General features: G+C 43.4%; 1 protein-coding gene across 8 annotated transcripts in view; it reads right to left on the bottom strand.

Moving 5' to 3' along the window:
- The window catches only part of NUP214 (nucleoporin 214), a 77513-nt gene extending 54413 nt beyond the window's left edge, over positions 1 to 23100 (bottom strand). For 2 of the 8 annotated variants that reach the window (XM_073314484.1, XM_073314482.1), the window contains exons 1-17: positions 22939 to 23100; positions 19871 to 20066; positions 18313 to 18464; positions 16850 to 17054; positions 15923 to 15993; positions 15504 to 15567; positions 14173 to 14276; positions 13442 to 13548; positions 12841 to 12907; positions 12087 to 12213; positions 9128 to 9289; positions 7486 to 7966; positions 5589 to 5764; positions 4321 to 4412; positions 3622 to 3711; positions 2860 to 3009; positions 2434 to 2592 (exon numbers count right to left, since the gene is read on the bottom strand). In XM_073314484.1, the coding sequence (XP_073170585.1) occupies positions 2434 to 2592; positions 2860 to 3009; positions 3622 to 3711; positions 4321 to 4412; positions 5589 to 5764; positions 7486 to 7966; positions 9128 to 9289; positions 12087 to 12213; positions 12841 to 12907; positions 13442 to 13548; positions 14173 to 14276; positions 15504 to 15567; positions 15923 to 15993; positions 16850 to 17054; positions 18313 to 18464; positions 19871 to 20066; positions 22939 to 22980 (2445 nt within the window). In that variant the 5' untranslated portion in view covers positions 22981 to 23100. Of the gene's footprint in view, positions 1 to 2433; positions 2593 to 2859; positions 3010 to 3621; positions 3712 to 4320; positions 4413 to 5588; positions 5765 to 7299; positions 7363 to 7485; positions 7967 to 8171; positions 8264 to 9127; positions 9290 to 12086; positions 12214 to 12840; positions 12908 to 13441; positions 13549 to 14172; positions 14277 to 15503; positions 15568 to 15922; positions 15994 to 16369; positions 16524 to 16849; positions 17055 to 18312; positions 18465 to 19870; positions 20067 to 22938 lie in introns of those variants that run through there. The other 6 variants (XM_073314481.1, XM_073314485.1, XM_073314486.1 and 3 more) reach the window with 6 other exon arrangements.
- Between the last annotated feature and the right edge of the window lie 461 nt (positions 23101 to 23561).

Raw genomic sequence — 23561 nt, 5'->3', positions numbered from 1 at the left:
TCCGTGAGTTGATGCTAGCTGCTGTATTGAGGACACTCCGCCGACCTATTGCGCTTAGCGGGGACATACACAATCGACTGTATAAAATCACTTTCTAAAAATCGACTTCTATAAAATCGACCTAATTTCGTAGCGTACACATACCCTGAAAAGCACAACTCCTCCGTCTTGTAACTATGAGCACTAATGTAGCAACAGCTCTCAGGTGAGCGAGTTGATGTGTTCAAACATCAAAGAAACCCCATGATCTTTAAAACTCTGCTAAAAGCTCGTATAAGAAGTTGGTCAAGTGAATATTCTTATGCTAACATTCTGCACCCAGGAGATGTGAGAACAGCACTAAGCAAATTTTCACAAACAAAAAGTATCACGAAGATGGGAGGCACACTCTCTTTCAGAGAGTTTAGCTGAAAATCCTCTGTCCTTACTCCTGTCTCAATTTTCCTGCTTCTCTCCCCTTCTGCCATCCTTCCCCATGTTCTTTTTTCAAGGTCTGTGCAGTCAGCTCTTAAAACCAGGTTGTCATACCTTTAAAGTCACACATGCTACTTTGCAAAATGGAGAAACAAGGCAAGTTGGACCATGAAAGAATCTACAGCACCCAGGGGAATTTTAGTAAAATCTGAAGGAGAAAGTGGCTATTCTTTTCAATACAGCAATATATGAATAAATATATGTATAGAACATTTTCTTTTCCTGGTCTTGGATGGGATTCCAACAGGCCCCATGTCAGCAATGAACACTATACCAAAAACAAAATCTCTCTCTTTATATAAGGACTACATACAAACATGCAATACTGTGAATTAGGAAGGTAGATATTTTCCCTGTAATAGAAATCTGAAATTGCATGCAAAGTGGCACACTCTGATGTGACATTAACTGCCATACCATTAATTTTTAGCAGCACAAAACCATTTTAAAATTACTATAACACAAAAAGGTACCCTCAACTGCCTAGTTACACTTCCTGAGATGAGCATGCTTTGTCTATAGGGAACCAAGAACTGGATAAGTATCACAATTATAGCGCACACTTATTTTACTTTCCCTGATGTACTTGTCATAGTTCAGGGCAACTGTACCTGTATTCCCCCTCCATGGCCCAGTAAGGGCACCACTCTTAGGCTTCCAGCTATAAGCCATCACACCTCTTGCGTGGAGACATGCATCGCTCCCTCTCCCAACTGGGGTTTTTTCAAGCTGAGCAGTTCCCTGATCACCGAGTTCCCCAGCAAGCCAGACTGCACAGAGAGGCCTGCATCTGCACTTTGCTTTCTCTCCAAAGGCTATGAACAGGTTAACTGCCCCCCCCCATTATAAATTACCACACCGCTCTTTCTAAGCGAGCATAATTATTCTTACAATGAAAGCATTACTGAAAACTATAAAGTTCCTATATGCATGCTAGAAAGCTCATCAGAGGTCACCTATCAGTCTTACGGTACCTTCATAGGAAAATCCTTGCAGCCCTTCCCAGCCCACCTTGGAGAGGAGGTTCTATCCATTTGCTGGATCAGAAAGCAGGCCCTGAGTCAATTTAAACCTCAGGCTATTTATGCAAAAGTCCTTTCACCTCTGGATAATCCAGTTTAAACCAGTATATGCTAGCCTCTCCAGGTGGCAGTATCTCTCTAGCAGTGCTACAATCGGAATGAATTTACCTAATCACCGCCCCCCCCCCCCCACACACACACACTGTTTTTAGTTGCTGGACAGCTGTGATCACCATTCCCCATGGTAGAACATATAATCCCTGGCCCACAATGATACATAAACTTAATACAGTAAAATCTCCCAGAGATACTTTAGGAAATTGCCTGGGGGGGGAGATGTACTTTATCCTGGTTTCTTTTATCTCTTTCAAAGCCTTTTGAGTATTTTGGGAAATTTTCCATTGCAATCAGGCATTTAGAACACCATGTAGTTTTATGCTCTGCCATCCATGAAATTAACCACAATATTGTACGCCATTATAAATCATCAAATTGCTCCGCAAAGCATTTGCTAAAGATAAAAATTATTCTGAAAAGGTTTTATGAAGTGCTAAAAAAAAAAATTAACTGGCACTTGCCAAAAAAATTCACTTAAGTAACCATTATTAGTTAGACTAGGGTACTGGGAGTCAGGAGCTCTATTTGCAGCTCTGCCACTGACTCTGATCTTGGGCAGGTCACTTCACTTCTGCAGGTCTCTGGTTCCCCCCACATCTAAAATGGGGACAATACATAGCAGTGTTAGGGGTGTAATGTCTGCAAAGTACTTTGAGATCGTTGAGTACTTTGAGACACTATTAAATCATACTGTTGTTACACTGTGCTGAAGCAATGTGAGTGTGGCAGGGCAAAGCTTCTGGGCAACCTACATTCAAGCTTCAATTAGTCGCATTTCATTTTAAAACTCCAGTTTAAAATTAGTGAGCAGCCTTTATACCTGAAGTTGTGCTTCACTTTTGGGGTCCAATGGTTTCTTATACAGCAGATGTAAATATCCCAAGTTATGATTTCTCTCGTTCTGTTCTCTAGCATCTTCCACCCCAGCAAAGCCCTCCAGCAGGGTCGTCTTCAGAATGCTGATATCTCCATGTAGGGACTGTGAACAGATGAAGAGATGAGCCAGATTTCAACGAAAGACCTTAACGGTGCCGTTCGCATCAGTACCCACATGCGTTTCAGCAAAAGTGTTTACTTTCAGGAACAACTGGGTATGCCCACGCACACTGAAGCAGCACATCCAGACATCTCAGCTATATAGTTCAACACTTAACAGGTTAAGCAAAGACGTCTACCCCCAAATGCTAGCCTTGAAGGTCTCAACCAATGCATAAACATTTGGGAGAAGTTCTGGTGTGCTACTTACCTCTGTTGTCTCTTTAATCTCCAAGAGAAAGGTGTGAAGGTCATGAGACTCTGTCCGCAGCTTCTTCATCTCCTCAGCAGTGCCGACTTGGAAACAGGCATTAGAAGTTCGGACCTTCAGCTCTTCCATCTCCTTTTGGAAATGGGCAATCTACAGAGCCAGAGGGTAAAGAAAGTTCAACCATTGTGACATGACTGCTTCTGGAACAAATGTTACTGCTCTGGGGCTGGCTAATATATTTATACAGCCATGAATGCATGATAATTTACAGACAATAAAGGCAGGTCTCTTGCATTCCCTTCCAACCCAAGGAAGAGAGCCCTATATTCCCAACATAAATTTAATGCTAGCAGCTTAAGCAACCAAACAGGGGTGACAGTGTTTAAAGAAGTGGTTCAGAGTATAATGGAAAGATCTCCCATGGTAACTAAGTACTGAAGAGGCAGCAAAGAGTCCTGCTGCACCTTATAGACTAACAGACATATTGGAGCATAAGCTTTCTTGGGTGAATGCCCACTTCGTTGGATGCAGCATGCATGAAGTGGGTATTCACCCATGAAAACTTATGCTCCAATACGTCTGTCAGTCTATAAGGTGCCACAGGACTCTTTGCCGCTTTTACAGATCCAGACTAACACGGCTACCCCTCTGATGCTTAAGTAATGAAGGACACTAATGGAATATGAAAGAGTGACAGATGACCACATGCCTGTACAGTGATATTTTTAGAAGTTGGAAGACAAAAATCCTTGAAAATCTCACCTCCTCTCTGATTCCTGCTATGACAGGGTCCGAATCCTTCCACTGATGGACCTGTTTTTCTAACCCAGCGCTGGACAATGCTGACCTTCCCTAGAAAGCCAGGTGTTGAGAATGTAAACTTATCAAAATGAAAACCTTTATTACCAACCAACATCTGCTGCTAGAAATAGTTTGTGTATAAAGTAATTTAAGATGCATAAACTGTCCTATGGAACAACTCTCACAAGCACAAATGTTCACCTAAACAATAAAGTGAAAATTATATTTAAGCGTTCAAACAACGCTGTGGAGATTTAACCACACTGAACATATTAAAGCTGTTGGAAATCATGGCTAAATCTTTATGCACCACTTGGAGTTATCCCTTTCACTATATTTTCTAATATTGTGAAATAGTCAAAGCAGCTCAGAATTTTCAAGGAATTACATCTTTCTGCTGATAAAAAGATGTGATTCCACATTTCCACACAGCACAAAGCATTAGTTATAGCTCTGTTTATTACATCAGACTCCAAACCATGTCAGAGCTCCAGCTTCCCAAAATTACATAGCATATAATTCTAATTTTGATAGTTTGAGACTTAGATCTCAGTTCACTGGTCCCTTGACCTAACAGCATTAAATCAGTCCACGAATAAAGTAAATCACAGGTCAGTGAAATTTCTCAGCTCCTGCATAATCTGCTCAAGTTCTCTTAACCTGAATAGAGCTTGATTTTGTTGTAGGAGGGGTGATTCTGGCTGTCTTCAGTAGATTAGATGCTGCAGGCACATTCTGAGCAGGCCGCGCCACTAGAATTTAAAGAGAAAAATAACTATAGACAAACACATATAGTTCTCTAAAAAACAGGTTGATCATTGGAGATGGGACATGCCCACTGTTGGGGACATTCTGATCACTAGAAGGAAAGGTACAAACCCTAACAGCACAAACCCTAACAGCGCATTTCAACAAGTCCACCCCCCTAAAATGACGCATCAATCTACATCAAGTCAGCAAGATTCTACAAGCCTAATCCACTACCCTTGCTCCCAGACCTCAGACACAGGACAGATGACTTGGAACTGAAGAACAGGTTCCAGTCTGGCAAGCATGTTCCCCAAATTCCACCCACACTTTTTATTTGTGGGAGTAGTTTGGATGAACTTTGACTCTCATGAAAGTGAGACCAATGGCTAGACTGGCTATAGATCAGGTAGGTGCTCCTCAAGAATTCCTCCTTCCCAACTGCAAGAGCTCTGCTAATATTACTGCTCAGTATTAACATGTGGCATCCCTTCGTCCAATGCTAGACGGAGTTTACTACTTTTCAAGTCTGATCTCTACCACCCTGGCAATTTCAATCCTGGACAACTCCTGCCAGAGACAGCTAATCACATGATAATATGAGAAATGGAATAACATTAACTTGTTAACAGGATGAGATTTAGTTTAATTTCATTTGTGATCAGTTTGAACTCTGGCCATTAGAGATGGAAGGTAATGCATTAAGTCACTGCAGCAGAGCAAACACATTTTGGCAATATAATGAGCTGAATTAGTCCACTGAAGGCGCAACAGCTTCTAGGTGAAGATACGAAGCTAAATAGGTTTTAGAGTAGCAGCCGTGTTAGTCTTTATCCGCAAAAAGAAAAGGAGTACTGAATGCATCCGATGAAGTGAGCTGTAGCTTATGAAAGCTTATGCTCAAATAAATTTGTTAGTCTCTAAGAAGCTAAATAGGTTACTTGAGACAATGAATAGTTATCCCTGTGGGGAATGAGGGGCAAAGGGGAAACCCTTCCAGTTCCAGTATTATGCTCATTGCACTATATAGTTTGCAGTTTAAAGATGGGCTTTGGTTCCTGAAGTCTCCCAATCTGCACTAGCTGAAAGCAGCACAGAGAAAACCTCTCATGCTCACTTTATACCTGGTAAGATAGAAATTTGCAAAAAAAAGGAATCTAGCCTTAGCCTCAATGTCATACTTGTTGCAGACACAGGAGTGGATGCCTTCATTGGGGTGGCAGGTGAAGCTGACAGTGGTGTGGACTGGCTTAGGGGCCCTCCAGGAATAGGTTTGGAGGTAGTGGAGAATGAAAACATCGTGGAGCTGTTGTGACTGCTGCTGCCAGCAGAAGCAGATGTGTCTATGGCAGTGAACCTGAAAGACAAAAGGGCAAATATTTCAGCACCCTGAACTGGACATAACTTACTCTTATATACCCAAAATAAAACATTAACATCTAAAGAGGAGACAGTTTTTCAACTTTCTGAATCAGTACTGGGACTCAATATCCAGATACCAAGTACGGTTCTAGCTGGGAGTGAAGATGGGAAGAAGCCATTCAGGGAATATGGATGAGACTGAATAGCAGAAGGAGCAGGTGGTGTTTTCAGAGGATGGAAAATTGGTGAAAGGACAAAGTGGACTCAGGGACAGTCACCGAATGGGGGCTTTTACACCTCGACCCAGAATGTTGGATTGAAGAGGCATGTGTAACCCAGACAATCTATTCTGAGAAGGTTCCGTGGCTCACATGGCACGGCTTGTGCCTGCTATAATGGGTAACTGCACAGACAATGTCATGAAGGAGAATAGTCTTGGTGAAGGTTATCTGACACTTGGCTCCTGCTGCCTCAACCACCAGAGCAGAACTGTGTGGAGACTATTTCCCCACAGAACTGCCAGAGCTGTGTAGGAGTCAGCTCTGGATCAGGGAATCGCTCAGTTCTAGGAATCATCCCACCCCCAGTTACATCAGGCACAGAGGAAAATTAATAACCAGCAGCCTTAAAACCTGAGCTATACATCAAATGAAACTAGTGCTGACACTGTAAGGTCTGTCAAGTATTACTTTTAAAAGGCAAATGCTGCAGGAGAACAGGAACTTCCATTTATCTTAAAAACCAGGACCAGCACTTGAGATGAATATTCAGCTGATTCAGGAATTGATCACCTTGTTTGTCTTGAACATTAACTTTAAAGAAGCTTTAAAAGCTACAGCCAGAGATCTTAGTGGAAGTAGATTTTCTAATTTAAAAATAATTCTTAGAACCATTAGAAATTTCCTTATACAAATATAAAGAACTGATCTCATTAAACCCCAGCTGCAATTAACATTTCCCTTGGTGTTCTAGTCTCTTCCCTTTAAAACAAACAGAGTGAGTTAAGGGAATTAAATATCTGTGGAGCTAGACAGTGGGCTTTGGAGACAATAACTCTTTGCACTGGTGACTCAAATCCAATTCATATGGATACTGATCAGAAGCAGTTATCCTCCAATTGCTTGTGTGAAGTGAGTTTGGAGGTCTCAGGTCCAGTTCTCAATGAACAAATGTCAGCATAAAAAAAACACTGTTACCTCTCATTGATATGCTCAGTAGAGAGAAAAGAATGATAGGGACCTAGAAAACAAATTACTCTCTCACCCCTAGGTCAGGGGTGAGGCACACGAGCGAACAGTGGAGGAAGCTTGCACTGCTACTACCCATTCTGTACCTGCTCTGGACACAGAGAATTTCAAATTGCAATGGTGTTAAATTGGTACCTTTCACTAGTATTAAGTTAACAAAACCAAGAGACAAGATTATGAAAAAAAGAGATAAAAGCACTAGGTATAACGCAAGCTGGTGCTGTGCAAGTTTTGCTGCTTTATGAGTACAACCCATGACAACTCCACTATTCCAACCTCATACCTATGACAAAGCTTTGGGTAGAGAAGGCTTTCCTTAGGACTCCATCTGGAGAATAGAGGATCCCCCTAGAAAAATCACAAACTGGTAACAGCTGTGTGATCTTAGTAACTATCACCATATGCTACACATTCCCAAACTGGTTTAAGCACTGCCCACCCTTTAAATAAGCCATCAGTCTGTACTTACTTCTCGCTTAGGTTTACTTTGACAGTAGATGCTGTAGGGGTGAAACATGGTTTCTGTCCGGCAGATGTGGTAGACAGTGGTGGCACAGGTGCACTGTCTGTAGTTGGTTTAAAATTTGTAGATCCAAAAGAGAAGGAGTTGGCTGTAGCTGCCATGGGGCCTGCAGCAGGGGAAGGAATCATGGAAGCTTTGGAAGAAACAGAAGAGAAAGAGAAAGCAGCTGCTCCACTTAGACTGGAACCCAGAGCTTGCTTGGAGACATCTGATGCAAAGGGATATGGTGGGGGGTCCCCAGACATAGAGCCAGATGTCTTTACAGCTGAAGATGTAAAGGAAAAAGTGGCTGCTCCACCACCAGCAGAAAGCAGACAAGAGGCTGAAGATGCAGGAGCAAGAGGTGGATCTGAGGCAGGAGTGACAACTGGTGCAGTTTCAAACTTTGAAGGAGCAGGAGGGGTGGTCGGGATTGTAGCAGTACTTCCTGAAGAAAAACAATTGGACCAAGTTAGTATTCTATCATTAAAGGAAGTATTGCAAGCCAAATACTGTTCATTGTGGACAGTAAAATTCAATCACACTACGGAGACTGACATCACCACAAAATGACAGGGAGGAATGGGTTTCAGTCTCCAACTCAAGCCGCTGAGATACTGAATGGACAAAGCCCAAGACCTGCTCGATACTACCATTTTCCCAAGCCATTCTGAATTAATTCAGTCTGGAATTTCCGTGAAAAGGCTTCACCATTTCTCCATCAGTTTTGATGTGGTGTGTTTCATCCCATATAAAGCAGCCTGCCAGCGCACAAGTCTACTGTGGATGCAAAGAGAGGCATAATGCCAAACTAAAGCATATTGTTCCAAGCGGTAAAAACAAATGTTTAGATTTAAAAAAGAAAGTGGTAGCTTTGCACTGAAACATCACTCCATGTATACAGGGAAGTGAAACAGAGAATGAATTAATCTGCCCAGGATGGCACAAGGAGCCCCCTAATCTACATTTTACACACACTGTAATATGCTCAACATGCCTATTAGACTATTTACTTCCCACCAGTTTTCCAATGCTATTGTTGCAGTTGATCCGAAACCTGTTTCAATAAGCCCTCATGATCACAAACAAAGCATCTAACCCATGTCACGGCCCCATGAAGAAACAACATATGGGAAGAACACAAAAAGTTATTTAGGACAGGCACTCTTTTTGTTCCGTGTTTGTACAGTATCTAGCACAATGGGACCCATGACTGGGAGATCATAAGTGCTACTGCAACACCAATGATACATAACACCACAACGAGAGTGCCCAAGATGCCTTCTTGAAAGATACAGGTTATGGCAGTTGGTTTGCCACATAGTTGCAGCCCTGTACCCCAAAAGTGACTGGGTATAAGTGTACAGTTTGAGAAATGCTTTGGGTTCCCTATGTACATTTACACAGCTGGTGGAATGGAACCTTGAGCATGGAAACCATCATGAGCTGGTTACTACATGCTATATGCTGGGGCACAGGCTTGTTTTACTTCACAAAAGCCTCCTGGCGGTCCCCCTCTAACTACCTGGAAAGGAAGCTTAACAGCTAAGTATTTCCAAGTGCCACAAATTAAAGCAAAAGCCTCTTCCCCACACATGGCAGCACCCACCTGCTGCTTTTGGCGCTCTCTCTCCTTCTATTGACAGTTGGTCTGGGGTCACTATGAGCGATCGGACACCTGGGTTTTGATTGATCATGTAAAATGGACATAGCACTCCATCCGTAGAGAGCAATATTAGAACTGGAGCTGCAGGGAGGGTCTTCTCATCACCTGCAAAAGACCACACAGCAGGCTAATGACACCATCAAAGTCATCTGCCTTCATTACCACCACCATCACCCCAAATCCCTCACACTTGACTTTCTTACCATCTCACATCAAAGCTACTTATTCTCTAGAACATGTACTATGATTTTTTTTATATGTAACCATTTGCTTCCAATAGTTCTACTTGCTATCTCTTGACTCTCTATTCATTGTTAAATAAACTTATACTTGATTTCAGTATAAACACATGTAAGCATTAAGCGGAGTGGTGATCCGAGGTGAAACTGTAAAGTTGGAGTGCACTGTTTCTTTGGAAGCAGCGAACGTGTGACTAACCAGTGAATCCAGAGACACTCCAAGGAGACACTTGGAGGGCTCAGTGGTTGCAGCATGTCCATCGTTAACCTGTATGCCTAGAGAGGAGTGTTTGTATTGTCTGCGGCTGGTGGAACTGGAGAGCTGGCCCCCTGCAGGCACAGACAAAGCTTCCTCATGCTATAGGAAGGTGGTCGTGAGGTACCTCACAATTCTGGGTATTCCTTGCAGAGCCGTCCCTTGGGTAGGGCGAATTGCGGCGACCTCTCCGGGCCCCGTGCTTTAGGGGACACCACACTTCGCCATCATAGCTCCCCCACCCCATGTGCCCACCCTGGCCCCACCATTATTCAAATGCGGAGGCCGGGGAATGTGGAGGTCCCAGCCCAGGCTGGGCAGGAGCAGCATCCTCACCCAGCGGACAGGCACCCCTGACCACTGTGGGTGGGCCTTGCTCCAGATAAGCCTCCTCGGCCCCACCGCCACCACCAGCACACCCCTGGCCCCATTCCTCCACCCCCAAAAGGGCCCCTGGGGGAGACCCAGCATTCCCCCTGCCCCATAGGGGGCCCATACAGGCGAATTTGTCCCGGGCCCTGCACCTCCCTAGGGTCAGTTCCCGACTCCTGGGAAGTATCAGAGAGTGGACAAAGCAAGACTAAGCGCAGCCAAAAAGGAGCTGATTGGGTTAAGTGGGGAGGGTATGGAATGTGTAGCATTCTCTGAAGAGATGTCTCTCGTCTCAGGATTCAGCTATGGACTTAAAGAAGCTGCTCCAGTAGATTCCTTAATCCAATAAAAGTGTCTGGATTAACACACAGAATGCTTCAGATCCAATTCTGCATTAAACACAAATTGCGAACAACCATAGCCTGTCGCTACCATAAAGGCTACTGCTCTTCTCAGGTAACTGGCATCCTGCTGTGTTCTACATGCCGCTTGTCCCTACCTTCTGCTCTGCCCAACGGCTCCTCCATTTCCGTCTCACTCTGTGCTTTGAGGGAAGGTTTTCAAAATCCATCAAGATACAGCACAGTGGTGCCATTATATCTTCAAAGCACCTTGTCAGAGACAGAAGCTGAGGAGCCTTCAGGCAGAGCAGAAGCTATAGCAACAATGTAACTGTCTGTACCTAGAGCACAGTAGGATACAAAGCCAGGTCAGGCCTTTTGCTTTAATGCAGAGCTGATTCCTAGGCATTTACAAACCATGCATTTTCCTGGTTGTGGAATTAGCCTGCTTTTCCTTTAGATCAATGCAAATTATATAAGAAAAGAGCCCTGCAGGAACAACTCTGCTACAAGAGCACGCCACTTTTACAGGCAATACTGGAGTAAAACACTACAGGTAGTTTCAAACCCAATATCATCTCAATTCCATCAATTGAGGTGGTGATGGAAACAAAGCACATTAGTTATAGATTGACGATTGCTGAGTCCCAGGTTACTAAGAGCTTACTTAATTAGACAAACTAGATGCTGAACTGTACCAGAGCCCTGGTCAAGATGTAACCTCTCAGGACACCGATAAATGCAAAGTAACACACATTGGAAAACGTAATCCCAACTATACATATAGAACGATGGGGCCTAAATTAGCTGTTACCACTCAAGAAAGAGATCTTGGAGTCATTGTGGATAGTTCTCTGAAAACATCCACTCAATGTGCAGCGGCAGTCAAAAAAGCAAATAGAATGTTGGGAATCATTAAGAAAGGGATAAACAATAAGACAGAAAATATATTGCCTCTATATAAATCCATGGTACACCCACATCTTGAATACTGCGTGCAGATGTGGTGGCCCCATGTCAAAAAAGATATATTGGAATTGGAAAAGCTTCAGAAAAGGGCAACAAAAATGATTAGGCGTATGGAACGGCTGCCATATGAGGAGAAATTAATAAGACTGGGACTTTTCAGCTTGGAAAAAGAGATGACTAAGGGGGGGGGGGATATGACAGAGGTCTATAAAATCATGACTGGTGTGGAGAAAGTAAATAAGGAAGTGTTATGTATTCCCCATAACACAAGAACTAGGGGTCACCAAATGAAATGAACAGGTAGCAGATTTAAAACAAACAAAAGTTTCACACAACACACAGTCAACCTTGTGGAACTCTTTGCCAGAGGATGTTGTGAAGGCCAAGACTATAACAGGGTTCAAAAATGAACTAGATAAATTCATGGAGGTTAGGTCCATCAATGGCTATTAGACAGGATGGGCAGGGATGGTGTCCCCAGCCTCTGTCTGCCAGAAGCTGGGAATGGGTGACAGGGGAGGGAACACTCAACGATTACCTGTTCTGTTCATTCCCTCTGGGGCATCTGACATTGGCCACTGTCAGAAGACAGGATACTGGGCTAAGATGGACCTTTGGTCTTACTCAGTATGGCCGTTCTTATCACCCTACCACTCCCCAGAAGATATCTGAGTTGCTATTATTAACAGTATTCCCCAGTAAACAAAACAAGCAGATAGACTTACTGATAGGTATTGGCATGTTACTGGTGTAATCTATGGCAACACCTACTGGTAAGGTGTCATCGTTCTTATCTGTCACAGGAAGTTCTGCTCTGCTGGAATCTTCTAGAACCCACGATTCCCAGTTGTTCTGGAAAGAAAGAATATTTTTGCTACTGTTCTGTGATTTCCAGCACTCTCTCTCACGCTGGGAACAAGCTGCAGAAAAGCACAAATACCTTGCACATGAACTCTGGATAGCCTGGCTTTGGAATGTTAGCCAAAGATTTAGAAAGAATAGATAGCAACAAGATGGGCTATATCTGTCAAAATTTGCCAGATTAAAAAAAAATCCTACAAATATCAAAAACCGTCACAAATTCCTGAGTGACTTTTACATATGGTACTTACATTTTCTGGAATGAGTTCACTTTAAGTTTAAAGTTAAACTAATGAGCTCAGCAAGACTAAAGTCACCATGGTGAAAAGCGATTCAGGATGTTAAACTGGCACCAAGCCACTGATGCCACATAGCCCTTTGGCACTTTGCTCATTACCTGCTATGCTTCAGTACAGTCGTCTACTTTCTGGTTACTAAAAACACTCTGGCTCATAAGCAAGGCAAGGATGTAATAAAAATTTCCTTTCATCTTAAGAGTCTATGTATATCAAATGAGTCAACTCTGAGATGAGCATTCTCTAGCCCTCAGATTTTGATATCCAGATAGCTTTCCTGGAAAAGATACATTTAGTCAAGCGCTGCAGAAAGGAAGGTTACCTGGTCCGCTTGTCTAGAGAGAATGCTGACTTCTGTGGAAGCTGCTGACGCTGCCAGGACTAGATCCCTTCAAGTATAGAACCAAAACAGTGTTAAGTCCAAATATGATGACAACACACATAGAGTTCCTCAGCCCATACTATTGTAATGAGCATCCCAAATACTTATGGCATGCTATATGAATCAAGAATGAAACTAATTTATCATGCTCAAGTGGTAAAAGACAGGGGAGAAATACATGGAACTCTTCATCATTCCAAACAGGTGTCATTAGCAGTCAGGGGTTCAGTTACTTTGTCAGAGGTGATGAGATAAGATACTCATACAACATCATTATTCTAAGCCATTTGTGATGGAACAGAAATAAATAGTTTAACAAACAGGGCATAACATATTCACACAGACCTGTGAACAGAAAAATCTAAAAGCCATGCACCACTTAAAGCATAAGTTTCATTCTTAGTAGAAAGCACGACTTTAAAAACCTTTGTGCATTTATGGCACATTATACATTTTTACCACCCAAAAACTGAGAAATTGATAATTTCTTTTGACCCATGTATAAAGAGCTGAAGACTTGGTCATAGGTCTCTACACTCACCACTCCTCAACATAGTTGAGAAAGTAATGATGCTGTCTCTCGGTGCAGCTACCATAGCAAGGCTCCATAAAATTCACGAACTTCTCTGGTCGTTTCTCTTCCTTTTTCTGCAGAGACCGGAGGAACAGAAATTGACATTCAATTTAGCTTCCATTAAAGCAAGTTAAGTCAGCTTCTCATACAAATAGGCATACCTAGAGAATATAATTACATTACACTTCTTAGAAATATGCTCAGATCATTACAAAGTTAATCGGGTCCAACTGTGTAAAGTGCACAGGAGCAATCAGGACTGCATGTGTGCATCACTCTACACAAACAGTCCTAGGAGGGTACAATTTGGTATTGCATACAGCAGCAGGGTACAAAAAACAGTCTCTCGGTAGCCCACACTGCAATAAACCACAAGGTTACCTTCCAGAGCACCTGATACGCAGGACTTAAGTCCTATTAACTTGGAGACCTCAAAAGGTTTGCCACAGTCTAATCTCAATAGAAAATGGGATACTGATTTCTTCCCTATTGGACCCTACTTCAAGTTTTTGCCATTAAACCATTAAGCTTCAGAATTGAGTTTGATACTGGAACCTCTATTTTTATTGTTCTCGTTAGCATCAAAGAACATAGGACACTAATAAGCAGGTCAGAAGAACAAACAGTGCTACCATCACGTTCATTAGCATAAAATCCTTAAAATGAGAAAAATAAAGTGGAGACTTCCTAGCACTTACAGGCAATATGGCCATCACCACCTCTGGGGATGTTTCCAAGGTCCCATCTGCAGCCGCATAAACTATAGTGAAGACGTAGGTGCCAACCCAAAGCACATCCAGGACTGGAAGAAAAATGAATAATCATCATCCAGAGACATCTTAAAGGAGCACTGCCTTGGATATTGTGTACTATGTGCAACTAAAACCAAACTCGAATGCCACTGTGACATTGTAAATCTCATAGGGATGGTTTACACCTCCGCAGTAGGACGAAGACAACTTCTAATGCGCTACCTAACCAACTACATGTCATCTAGCAGACAACATACAAGAAGTGTTTGAGTGACATTAGGAGACCAACTTGATGTGAGGAAATTCAGAAAAAAAGCTGAAGCACGTACCTGGGCCAGTCTACTGTGCCTTGGTACACTGTGGGCAAGAACACACCATTGTCTTCACACACTGAACATATCTAATGATGGAGTTGAAGCTTTAACTCTAAATTTTCTGCATTTGCATCAGTATTAGAAAGTTCTGAATGTAGTTTTGTAGTGGTGGTTTGAATTTTATTATGAAATAAGGAAAATTATGAATAAAATAAGGTCAGTTCTCTCATGAAGTGTCTGGAAATCTCCATGGCAATATGTAATTGCAGCCTTTAGAAAGTACAGTCCATCTTAAAAGTTGTCATCACACATTGACCTAATGCACATGTTAGAAACCCTAGATATGCACAGGAGCTACTTTTCCCCCCCACCACTAAGGTGCATCGCCCAAATTCATCTTAACATTTTAATTATTTAATTTTTTTGCATGTGCATTAAAAAGCAGCTTGTATTCATTTTAAAAAAACATTTAAGAGTTTTTTAAATGCTTGAATATTCATAGAATATGATGCCAGAAGACACCATTGTGATTATCTAGCCTGACCTCCTGTATAACACAGATCATGGGACTTCCCTGAACTAATTCCTGTTTGACCTAGAGCATATCTTTTAGCAAAACAGCCAATCTTGACCTAAAAATTTTCAGTGACAGCGAATCCACCAAAACCTTTTATGAGTTGTTCCAATGGTTAATTATCCTCACTGTTTAAAAGTTCATGCTTTATTTCTACATATGAATGTCCAACTGAAACAAGACCTTGTATATTAAATTTTGGCCTGGAGGCAGTTTTTATTACCAAATTAACCCCCCCCCCCAAAAAAAAAAAGGTGTCTATGGCAGAAATGCTGGCACATCCTTAAGTACCTTAGCACCAACAAGAATCAACGTAAAGAGGACATGACATGGACATGACATTTTAATGAAAGAAAAAGTCAAAAAAAAAAGAAGAAGAAATACTGTACCTTTAACAGGATTATCTGGGTCATAAAACGGAGGACAGGGAATTACTTTTTTCTCCTGCAGGCTCTGAAAGAAAAAGAATTCCTCTTTCAGAAATAAGAACACTAACAACCCCCATCAGGAGTTTTGCAGATCCCAAAGAGTTGTTTTTAGGGTGCTACAGGTCCTTTTTAAACAGCTGCCACATTCCTCCTCAGAGACCCTTGCATTTCAGCAGCAGCAGATGTCCCAATACCTCTCTCAAAGGCAGACTGAGATGCTTAATGTTTATGACGTGCTTGGAAAGTCTCACACGAAAGGCACTGTACTACCTACACTATGCTCCCAATATCAATAGCCACATGCTGATGAAAGGCAAAATTAAAGCTAATTAGAAGTCAGTGAAAAGAAACATAATGAATTACTGCACACAAAAACTTACAGGCAGATACTGGACCACAGTGCCATTTTGTTTCCCTACAGCCAGTTGCTTTCCTTTGGGGCTCCAGCACACTAAGTAAACAAGAGGGTTTTATCAGCACAAAATAGAATGGCAGTGGAAGAATTGAACACTTACAGGACTTCCCAGTGACAGCATCAGTAAACTAAATACCACTCAAACTAGAGCCAAACAGCCGATCCTACTGAAGTTGTCCTCTCTTGTGGATTCCATCCACTTTCATTACTATATGGCAATGCAGAAAGATGAGTCCAAAGAGGCTCCATGGCTCAGATTAATTAAAATTTCAGCAACATTTAACTTTCTGCATATCTGCCTTAGAGTCTGGCTACACACAAACTTGCAGTGGTTTAAACTGGTGAAAATCCTGTGATTTAAGAGTAGCCACAAAGTTGCACTGATTTAACTAAATCAATTTAAAAATCACACCTTTTGTAAAACCAGTGCAATGTGTGTTTGAACCAGGCCTCATCTGGGCTAGAAGTCTGGAGAATGCTTGCAAAACACCAATTCTGCTTGCTTGCATGCCACATCACAGAAGACAAAGTTCCTCAAGCACTGATGAAACTGAAAAACGCAGGGAAACAATTCTATTTTACCTGCAATACTGCGCCTTTCCCTCAAGCGATATTGAGGGCCTGATACAATGTAATCTTTTGTCAGAAACATTTAGCTCTAATTCTCAAAGTGGGCTGCTCAAAGAAGATCATGAAAAAAAATTTAGAAAACCGTTATTGGAATATAATTAAGTTCTATTTAAGTTTAACTCCATTTGCTCCCCAGGAGAAGATTTTAAAATTGCTGTAAAGGCAAATACGCTTGTCTCTCTAGTGACATCTACACTTCCACACTCTTTACAGCATCTTCCATCTTTACAAATTATCATTAAGTCAGAGCTGGGTCACCCACCTGATGTAACAGCCACCGAGGATGGAAGAGTGGCATACACTTTCACAGACTCTGTGACCTGCAGGACAGAGATACTACCATCGGACAGACAGACAGCGACCATGGAGGGGCTAGCAGGGTTCCACTTCAGATCACAGACCATTGCCATGCTGCCCGAGTCTTTGGCCAGTTTATGATAAGCAAATGGACGTTTCTGCTGTTTAGCCTTTTAAGAGAAAATAAATGAATGCCTCAGCCCATAAATTCAGTGTGCAAACAAGTTCTCCCAAACTCATAATCCATAACTATTTGGCCTTGCTGTACTGTAACAATTGTGATGTAGGAAAAAACACTGACTGCTACAGCACACAAACCAAGATTTAATGCAAGTTAAAGTGACATGTTTAGGTTAAAAGTTATGTATTTATTTAAAAATTCTTTCCTTGTGTCATGTTAATTTCTCCAGATTACTAAAAATTTTAAATATTGAGTTTATTTTTTCACCATATAGGTTAATTGGGAGGGAGGGGGGGAAGAGGAGGGAGAGAATTAGTTTCACTGTTGATTTCTTGTCTGTTTCCCTTTCCTATTCTGTAGTGTTGCAATGGCTGGGTTGCGAACAATGAGGGGAATGTGTAAACGTATGAGCACATTGTTTAGCCAGAATATAAAAATGCCACTGCAAACGGATTAATATTTGTTTAAGTATGTTCAGCACTGCACAAGATCAAATATTGTCATTGTTTTTGGCATTCAATAATTGGGGGTTTTTAGGGGTTTTTTTTAAAATCTATATTTGGACCTAAACAACCTGATAATGCCAGTAGAGCATTTTAAAAGCCAGTAGAGCAGCTGTGGAAATACTGCTCCCTGCACTGGGGGCTCACATTCAATACTAAAGTTCAGTCTTCAGCACTCTAACATGCAAGCCCATGATACTTGATGCAAAGCAAGCAGTAAACTATACAAAATGTCATGTGGAATAATTGAAGAAGGCCAAAATAAGTCATTTTCTAACACTACTGCAGTAGAATTTTTTCTGGATAACGATTTCATCTTTTCTTTCAACGTGTTCCTTATTCAGAGAGAAGTTACAGCTATGCAATAGCAAACAGACAGACAATCACAAACACTGCTTTGCACAGCAGACAGGGCTAGCATACAAGCAGGAGTTTGAATTACCACATTCCAAGTCAGAGGTGGGGCTATTAATATTTGGCACTTTTCTTATTCACAGGGCTGTTTAAACATCAGTTGTGAGATCCTCACAACAGCCCTATGAGGTAGGCAAATAACCTCATTTTACAGATGGGGAAACTAAAGCAGATTTTAATTGAAAAGTTATTGAATAAACCTCACAGTTCTTTGCCTACAAAGCATACTCTACTGTGGACACACAGGAAAACATTTTGAGATATCCCCTTTCTGTCATCAAATGCTCCCTTTCAAGGTGAAATTTGTACATCTGTTTGTATGTACCTTACCTGATTTGAGAACATGCGGACATCAAAAAAGCCAATGAAGGAACCAAACTCACTGGATGTCATGCAGACAGACAGTGTGAGGTTATCACAGCTCAGAGCCAGGTGATGCACAGGAAACTTCATAGGAACCAATATACTTTGAACATTTTCAACTTAAAAACAAAAGGAAATGGAAGAGGGAAGTATGGAGCGGTCACTCTTAGAAAACAGTCAAAAGTAAGTGAGTCACTTTAAGCAGAATTATTAAGAAAAGTAAATACAGATGCCACCTGGTAACCTAAAGTGCATTCATGTAAAGCTAAACACTGCAGACTAATTCTAAAAGATGCGTAAAGACATGTACTCCACTTTCCATAAGTCAAGTCTGAATAATTTTTTGGATGCTTAACTATCTTGAAGAGGGACATTTCTCATTACAGGTTTTTGAGGAATTTCCTTGTTCTGGATCTTGGCATGTGGATTGCCCTAAAACTGAAGAGGCTGAGACTTACATCTACTTGGTTGTAAATTTTAATACACAAATTACTGGAAGGGTCAGATAGCACAGATCAAATCGAACTCATGACAATTTTTTTTAAATTTGATGGATAATATCCCAGCAGGTCTCATTACTTTTGAGGCTAAGATATGGCATCAGAATCACAGAAATGAGAGGAAGACAATATTCCTTACAGCATCTAGTCCTGACCTTTATCAGAGACCAGATACTGGATCAGATGGATGATTTGATTTGATATAGCCAGGCAACTCCTAAATTCCTGTGAATATCAACTGTCAGAGCTAGGAGTCTGGTAACGCTTCTCAGGTGAAAGAACGAACTTATATGGCACACACCACGATTGTACTTTTAATTACTTGGGAGACATTCAGATACTAACAACCACCCCTAAGGAAAAACAGCTTGATGAATTTATAGGTTTGTTTACATGAGCAAGAGGGTGTGTTAGGTAATTTATGAAGAAGTTACTGAGGGAAAATTAAATTGAAGAAATTACTTTTGCACTGAGGTCTGAAAGTGGTAGTTTTGTGATGACTCACCTCTTTTACTGGAGAGAGTTCCACAATCTAGGTTGAGCTCCTGTGAAAATTCTATCTCCTGCTCTCACAAGCCTCCCTGAGTTCACAGGTTCACTATTGTCCTGATTGACTGCAGCTGTCACAGGAGATCATGGTTGTGCACAAAACACCATTCTCTCCAGAAGCTAAAGTCAATCCCATGGAGGACTTTGAATATCAGGAGGGAAAAACTGAACAGGAATTTATTCACTGGGGAGCCCGTGCGGAGAGTACGGTATCCTGATAACACGTTCCCAGCAATTTATATTGCAAAGCGGACAACTGCTGCATCTTGTATCAGCTGGAGTTGCATCAGCATATGTTGCCTCGTTCCTAAATATAACAAATTCAAATAGTGAAGCCTGGTAGTCACAAATTCATGGATTGCCACAGCCAGGCCTGTATCAAATGGAATGTGGCACGAGTAGACTAATCAACTATGTCATAGACCTTCCAAATGCAGCTCTCTTCACTGTACAGCAATAATTTAAAAATAGCTTACCAATTTTATTGCGATCTTCTCCTGCTTGATTCTGAATGAGAAGGTTTTTAGTGTGAAAGATCTGCAGGCCAGTTGCTCCACCAGCAAAGACTAGCCCATATTTGTTCGAGATGGCAAGGAGACTGGAACGTTCTTTAGGGAGTTCGTCAGGAGCATCAAATATTCGGACTTTCTTCAACGCTCTGAACTGAAAATCCTGTCATAAAATAATAGAGTTAAAAAGCAATTTTAGTTGTATATATGTGGGGCAGGGAAGGGGACAGAAAACTGAGTTTCATTTACACCTGGAGAAACTGAACTCATTAAAAAGCACTTTACACTTTCCCACTACTATACATACAGCCTCTCAATTGTTACTTCCCACATGGTTGCCAAACCACGAGCTCCTGAAAATGATTTTGAACAGTTTACAGACCACAACGACAAAAATATTGACCCTAAAACTGACCCAAGGTAAAATCATTTGTTACAATCACTTCCAGATTTCTTAAAATATACAGAGAGTGATAGTTCCATGAATTATCTATAAACAGATGGGCCAGGGACTTCACTCAGCACATTTGGTATTAGTGAGATAAGTAATGCAGAATAGGAAAGGCTGTTATTAATCTCATGAAACACTTTAACCACAAACAGTAACAAGTGCCTTTTCAACAGGATATTGAAATCTCTCTCAGAGAGGTCTATTAAATCATTTCTTCTTCACTTTATCTACTTTGCAGCTTGAGCGCCAAGTTATTTTCAAGCATCTTTTTAAAAGTATTTTTCTATCAGGTGTCCTAAAATGGACCACTTCTTTTCACTGTTTACAAAAGAAATTAGGAAGTCACCATTTTAATTCCTGACAGGCATATTTTTTTTTCCAAAGTTTGATAATCCTTAATATACTTGGCACTAATTGGCAGCATTTGGAGAACATGAAGACTTTCCTAGAAGGTAGCACAAATCTTCAATTTGAAAAAAACCTGTGCATCATGGCTAGTAGAGTCAGAGTGACAGTTAGGGGACACTCAACTTAAGAGTGGTATACGTGTCTGAACATATTTTTACCTGCTATTGTAGTAACACTTAAGATAACTATACCCAAAACAGTAGGCAAAAAATCCCCCGTCCTTCTCCCCTCTCCCCCTTGAATGTTTACTTCATGCATTTGGCAGTAGTTTGCATGTAATCACACACACCCATTGTTTGCATTGGGCTTCTGCATCACACGAAACAGAAAAATAGGAAAAAAGGTGATTACAAACCATAACATTTAAAAGCTACATATAAGTGCTGACTGATTGGACAGAGAACTTAATGGTAACATTACGACTATGCAGAAAACATAGGTTCTGTTTAGGATTCCAGTCTCACTCTCAAATAGGTTGACACAAAAACACACAAACCAATGTTTTAAAATGTAATGGTGGTGCCTAACTTTAGGCACCTAAACTAACTGCCTGACTGGGAGAGGAAGGATACTGACCACTCACTAGGGTGACCAGATGTCCTGATTTTATAGGAACAGTCCCACTATTCAGGGCTTTGTCTTATATAGCCACCTATTTTCACCCCGTTCTAATTTTTCACACTTGCTATCTGGTCACCCTAGCACAGGGGCTCTCCAAACTGGGGGTTGGGACCCCTCAGGAGGTCGCAAGGTTATTACATGGGGGGGTCACAAGTTGTCAGCTTCCACCCCAAACCCCACTTCGCATCCAGCATTTACAATGGTGTTAAATATATTAAAAAGTATTTTTACTTTATATTGGAGGGATTGCACTCAAAGGCTTGCTGTGTGAAAGGGGTCACCGGTATAAAAGTCTGAGAACTACTGCCCCAGCACCTGCTGATGTAAAAGGCACTTGTGGGTGCCCCACACCCCTGCAAAAAAAATCAGGCCACTTATTTAGGTGTCCCCTTCCCTTAGGCACTTAGTAAAGTGCTTAAATATAGATACAGGTGTCTAACTCGATACCGCTGGGCATGGAAAACTGAGGAAGCAACTGCATCCTGCCACATGCAGCAATGTGTCAACTAAATAACCAGCCTTGCTACCAAGCTCTATGAGAGAAGCTGGCTTAGCTCCTGCCTGGAAAGAGAACCAGCCGCCCAGGCCGCCCCATGCGTGGCGCTCGCCTTGGTCCAGTGAGTAACATGGACCCCGACAACCTGGGGTCCCAGTTCCAGGGCTCCCCCTATATAGGGGAGAGGAGGATGACTGGGGCCGATGAAGAGGATACGTCTGAACACTGGAAGAGCGGACAGCTGCTGGGCGACAGGCTGCCACCACCCCACCCCAGCCCCCCACCCCCAGAACACAGCCCCCCCCCCGTCCACCCTAACAACCCCCCCACCCCAGCTCCCCGCCCACCCTAACAACCCCCACCCCAAGAACACAGCCCCCCCGTCCACCCTAACAACCCCCCCACCCCAGCTCCCCGCCCACCCTAACAACCCCCCCACCCCAAGAACACAGCCCCCCCCGTCCACCCTAACAACCCCCTACCCCAGCTCCCCGCCCACCCTAACAACCCCCCCACCCCAGCTCCCCGCCCCTAGAACACAGCCCCCCCCGCCCACCCTAACAACCCCCCACCCCAGCTCCCCGCCCACCCTAACAACCCCCCCACCCCAAGAACACAGCCCCCCCCGTCCACCCTAACAACCCCCCACCCCAGCTCCCCGCCCCCGGAACACAGCCCCCCCGCCCCCGCCCACCCTAACAACCCCCCACCCCAGCTCCCCGCCCACCCTAACAACCCCCCCACCCCAGCTCCCCGCCCCTAGAACACAGCCCCCCCGTCCACCCTAACAACCCCCCACCCCAGCTCCCCGCCCCCGGAACACAGCCCCCCCGCCCCCGTCCACCCTAACAACCCCCCCACCCCAGCTCCCTCCCCCCGCGTAGCTCCGCACCCCGGAACACAGGCTCCCCTCTCCCCCCCACCCCAGCAACTCCCTCCTACAACCCCCTTGGGGCCCAACGCAGGGGTCGAGCCCCTCCCGCCCCAGGGCCCACCAGGCGTCCTCCCGCAGCCCCAATGCCCCGCACCGGGCCCCCAAAGCCGCCAGCCCTCCCGCACCTTCATCTCCCGCTCGGGGACCACGTCCATATCGTCCCCCATGGCTCCGGCCCAGCGCGGGCGCCAACCGCTCGGCGCCTCCTCCCCGCCCCCGCGCTGCGCAGGGACCTGAGCGGGCGTTTCCGCTTCCGGCGGCCATCAAGCCCAAAGAGCCGCTCTCGCCGCAGCGCTCTATGGTCGCGCCTCTGGCGCGGGGAGAAAGAAGCCTAGATAGAGGTTTGAGGTGGGGGGGGCGGGGCCTAATGCCCGGGGGTGGGAGCTTTGACAGGGAAGGGGCGTGGCCAAAGGGGTCAGGGGAGCCGTCCGCTCTGCGGGGCAGGGACCGTTGGTTTGTACAGCGCCTAGAGGAAACAGTCCAGGCTACAGCCACCTCCCGGTCACACAGTGACGCGAGAGACTTCCTTCCTGAGCACAGCTGAGCCTTGCTCCACTGCAAATCAGGCAGCGCACCCCTGCCCCTGGCCCCCAGCACTAGAACAAGGGAGCAGGGAGATTTCATCTCTGCTTGGGCCCCTGGTTAAGCTGCGGGGGGCTGGAAAAGCAGCGCAGAGAGAGTTCAGCTGCAGCTGTAAGGTAGTACAAGTGCATGTGTTTATATCACCCTAATGGGCATTTTAGAGCCT

This window comes from Lepidochelys kempii, chromosome 16, assembly GCF_965140265.1.
Source record: "Lepidochelys kempii isolate rLepKem1 chromosome 16, rLepKem1.hap2, whole genome shotgun sequence".
Taxonomy (NCBI): Eukaryota; Metazoa; Chordata; order Testudines; family Cheloniidae; genus Lepidochelys; species Lepidochelys kempii.
This window is presented reverse-complemented; position numbering and strand designations above follow the sequence as displayed.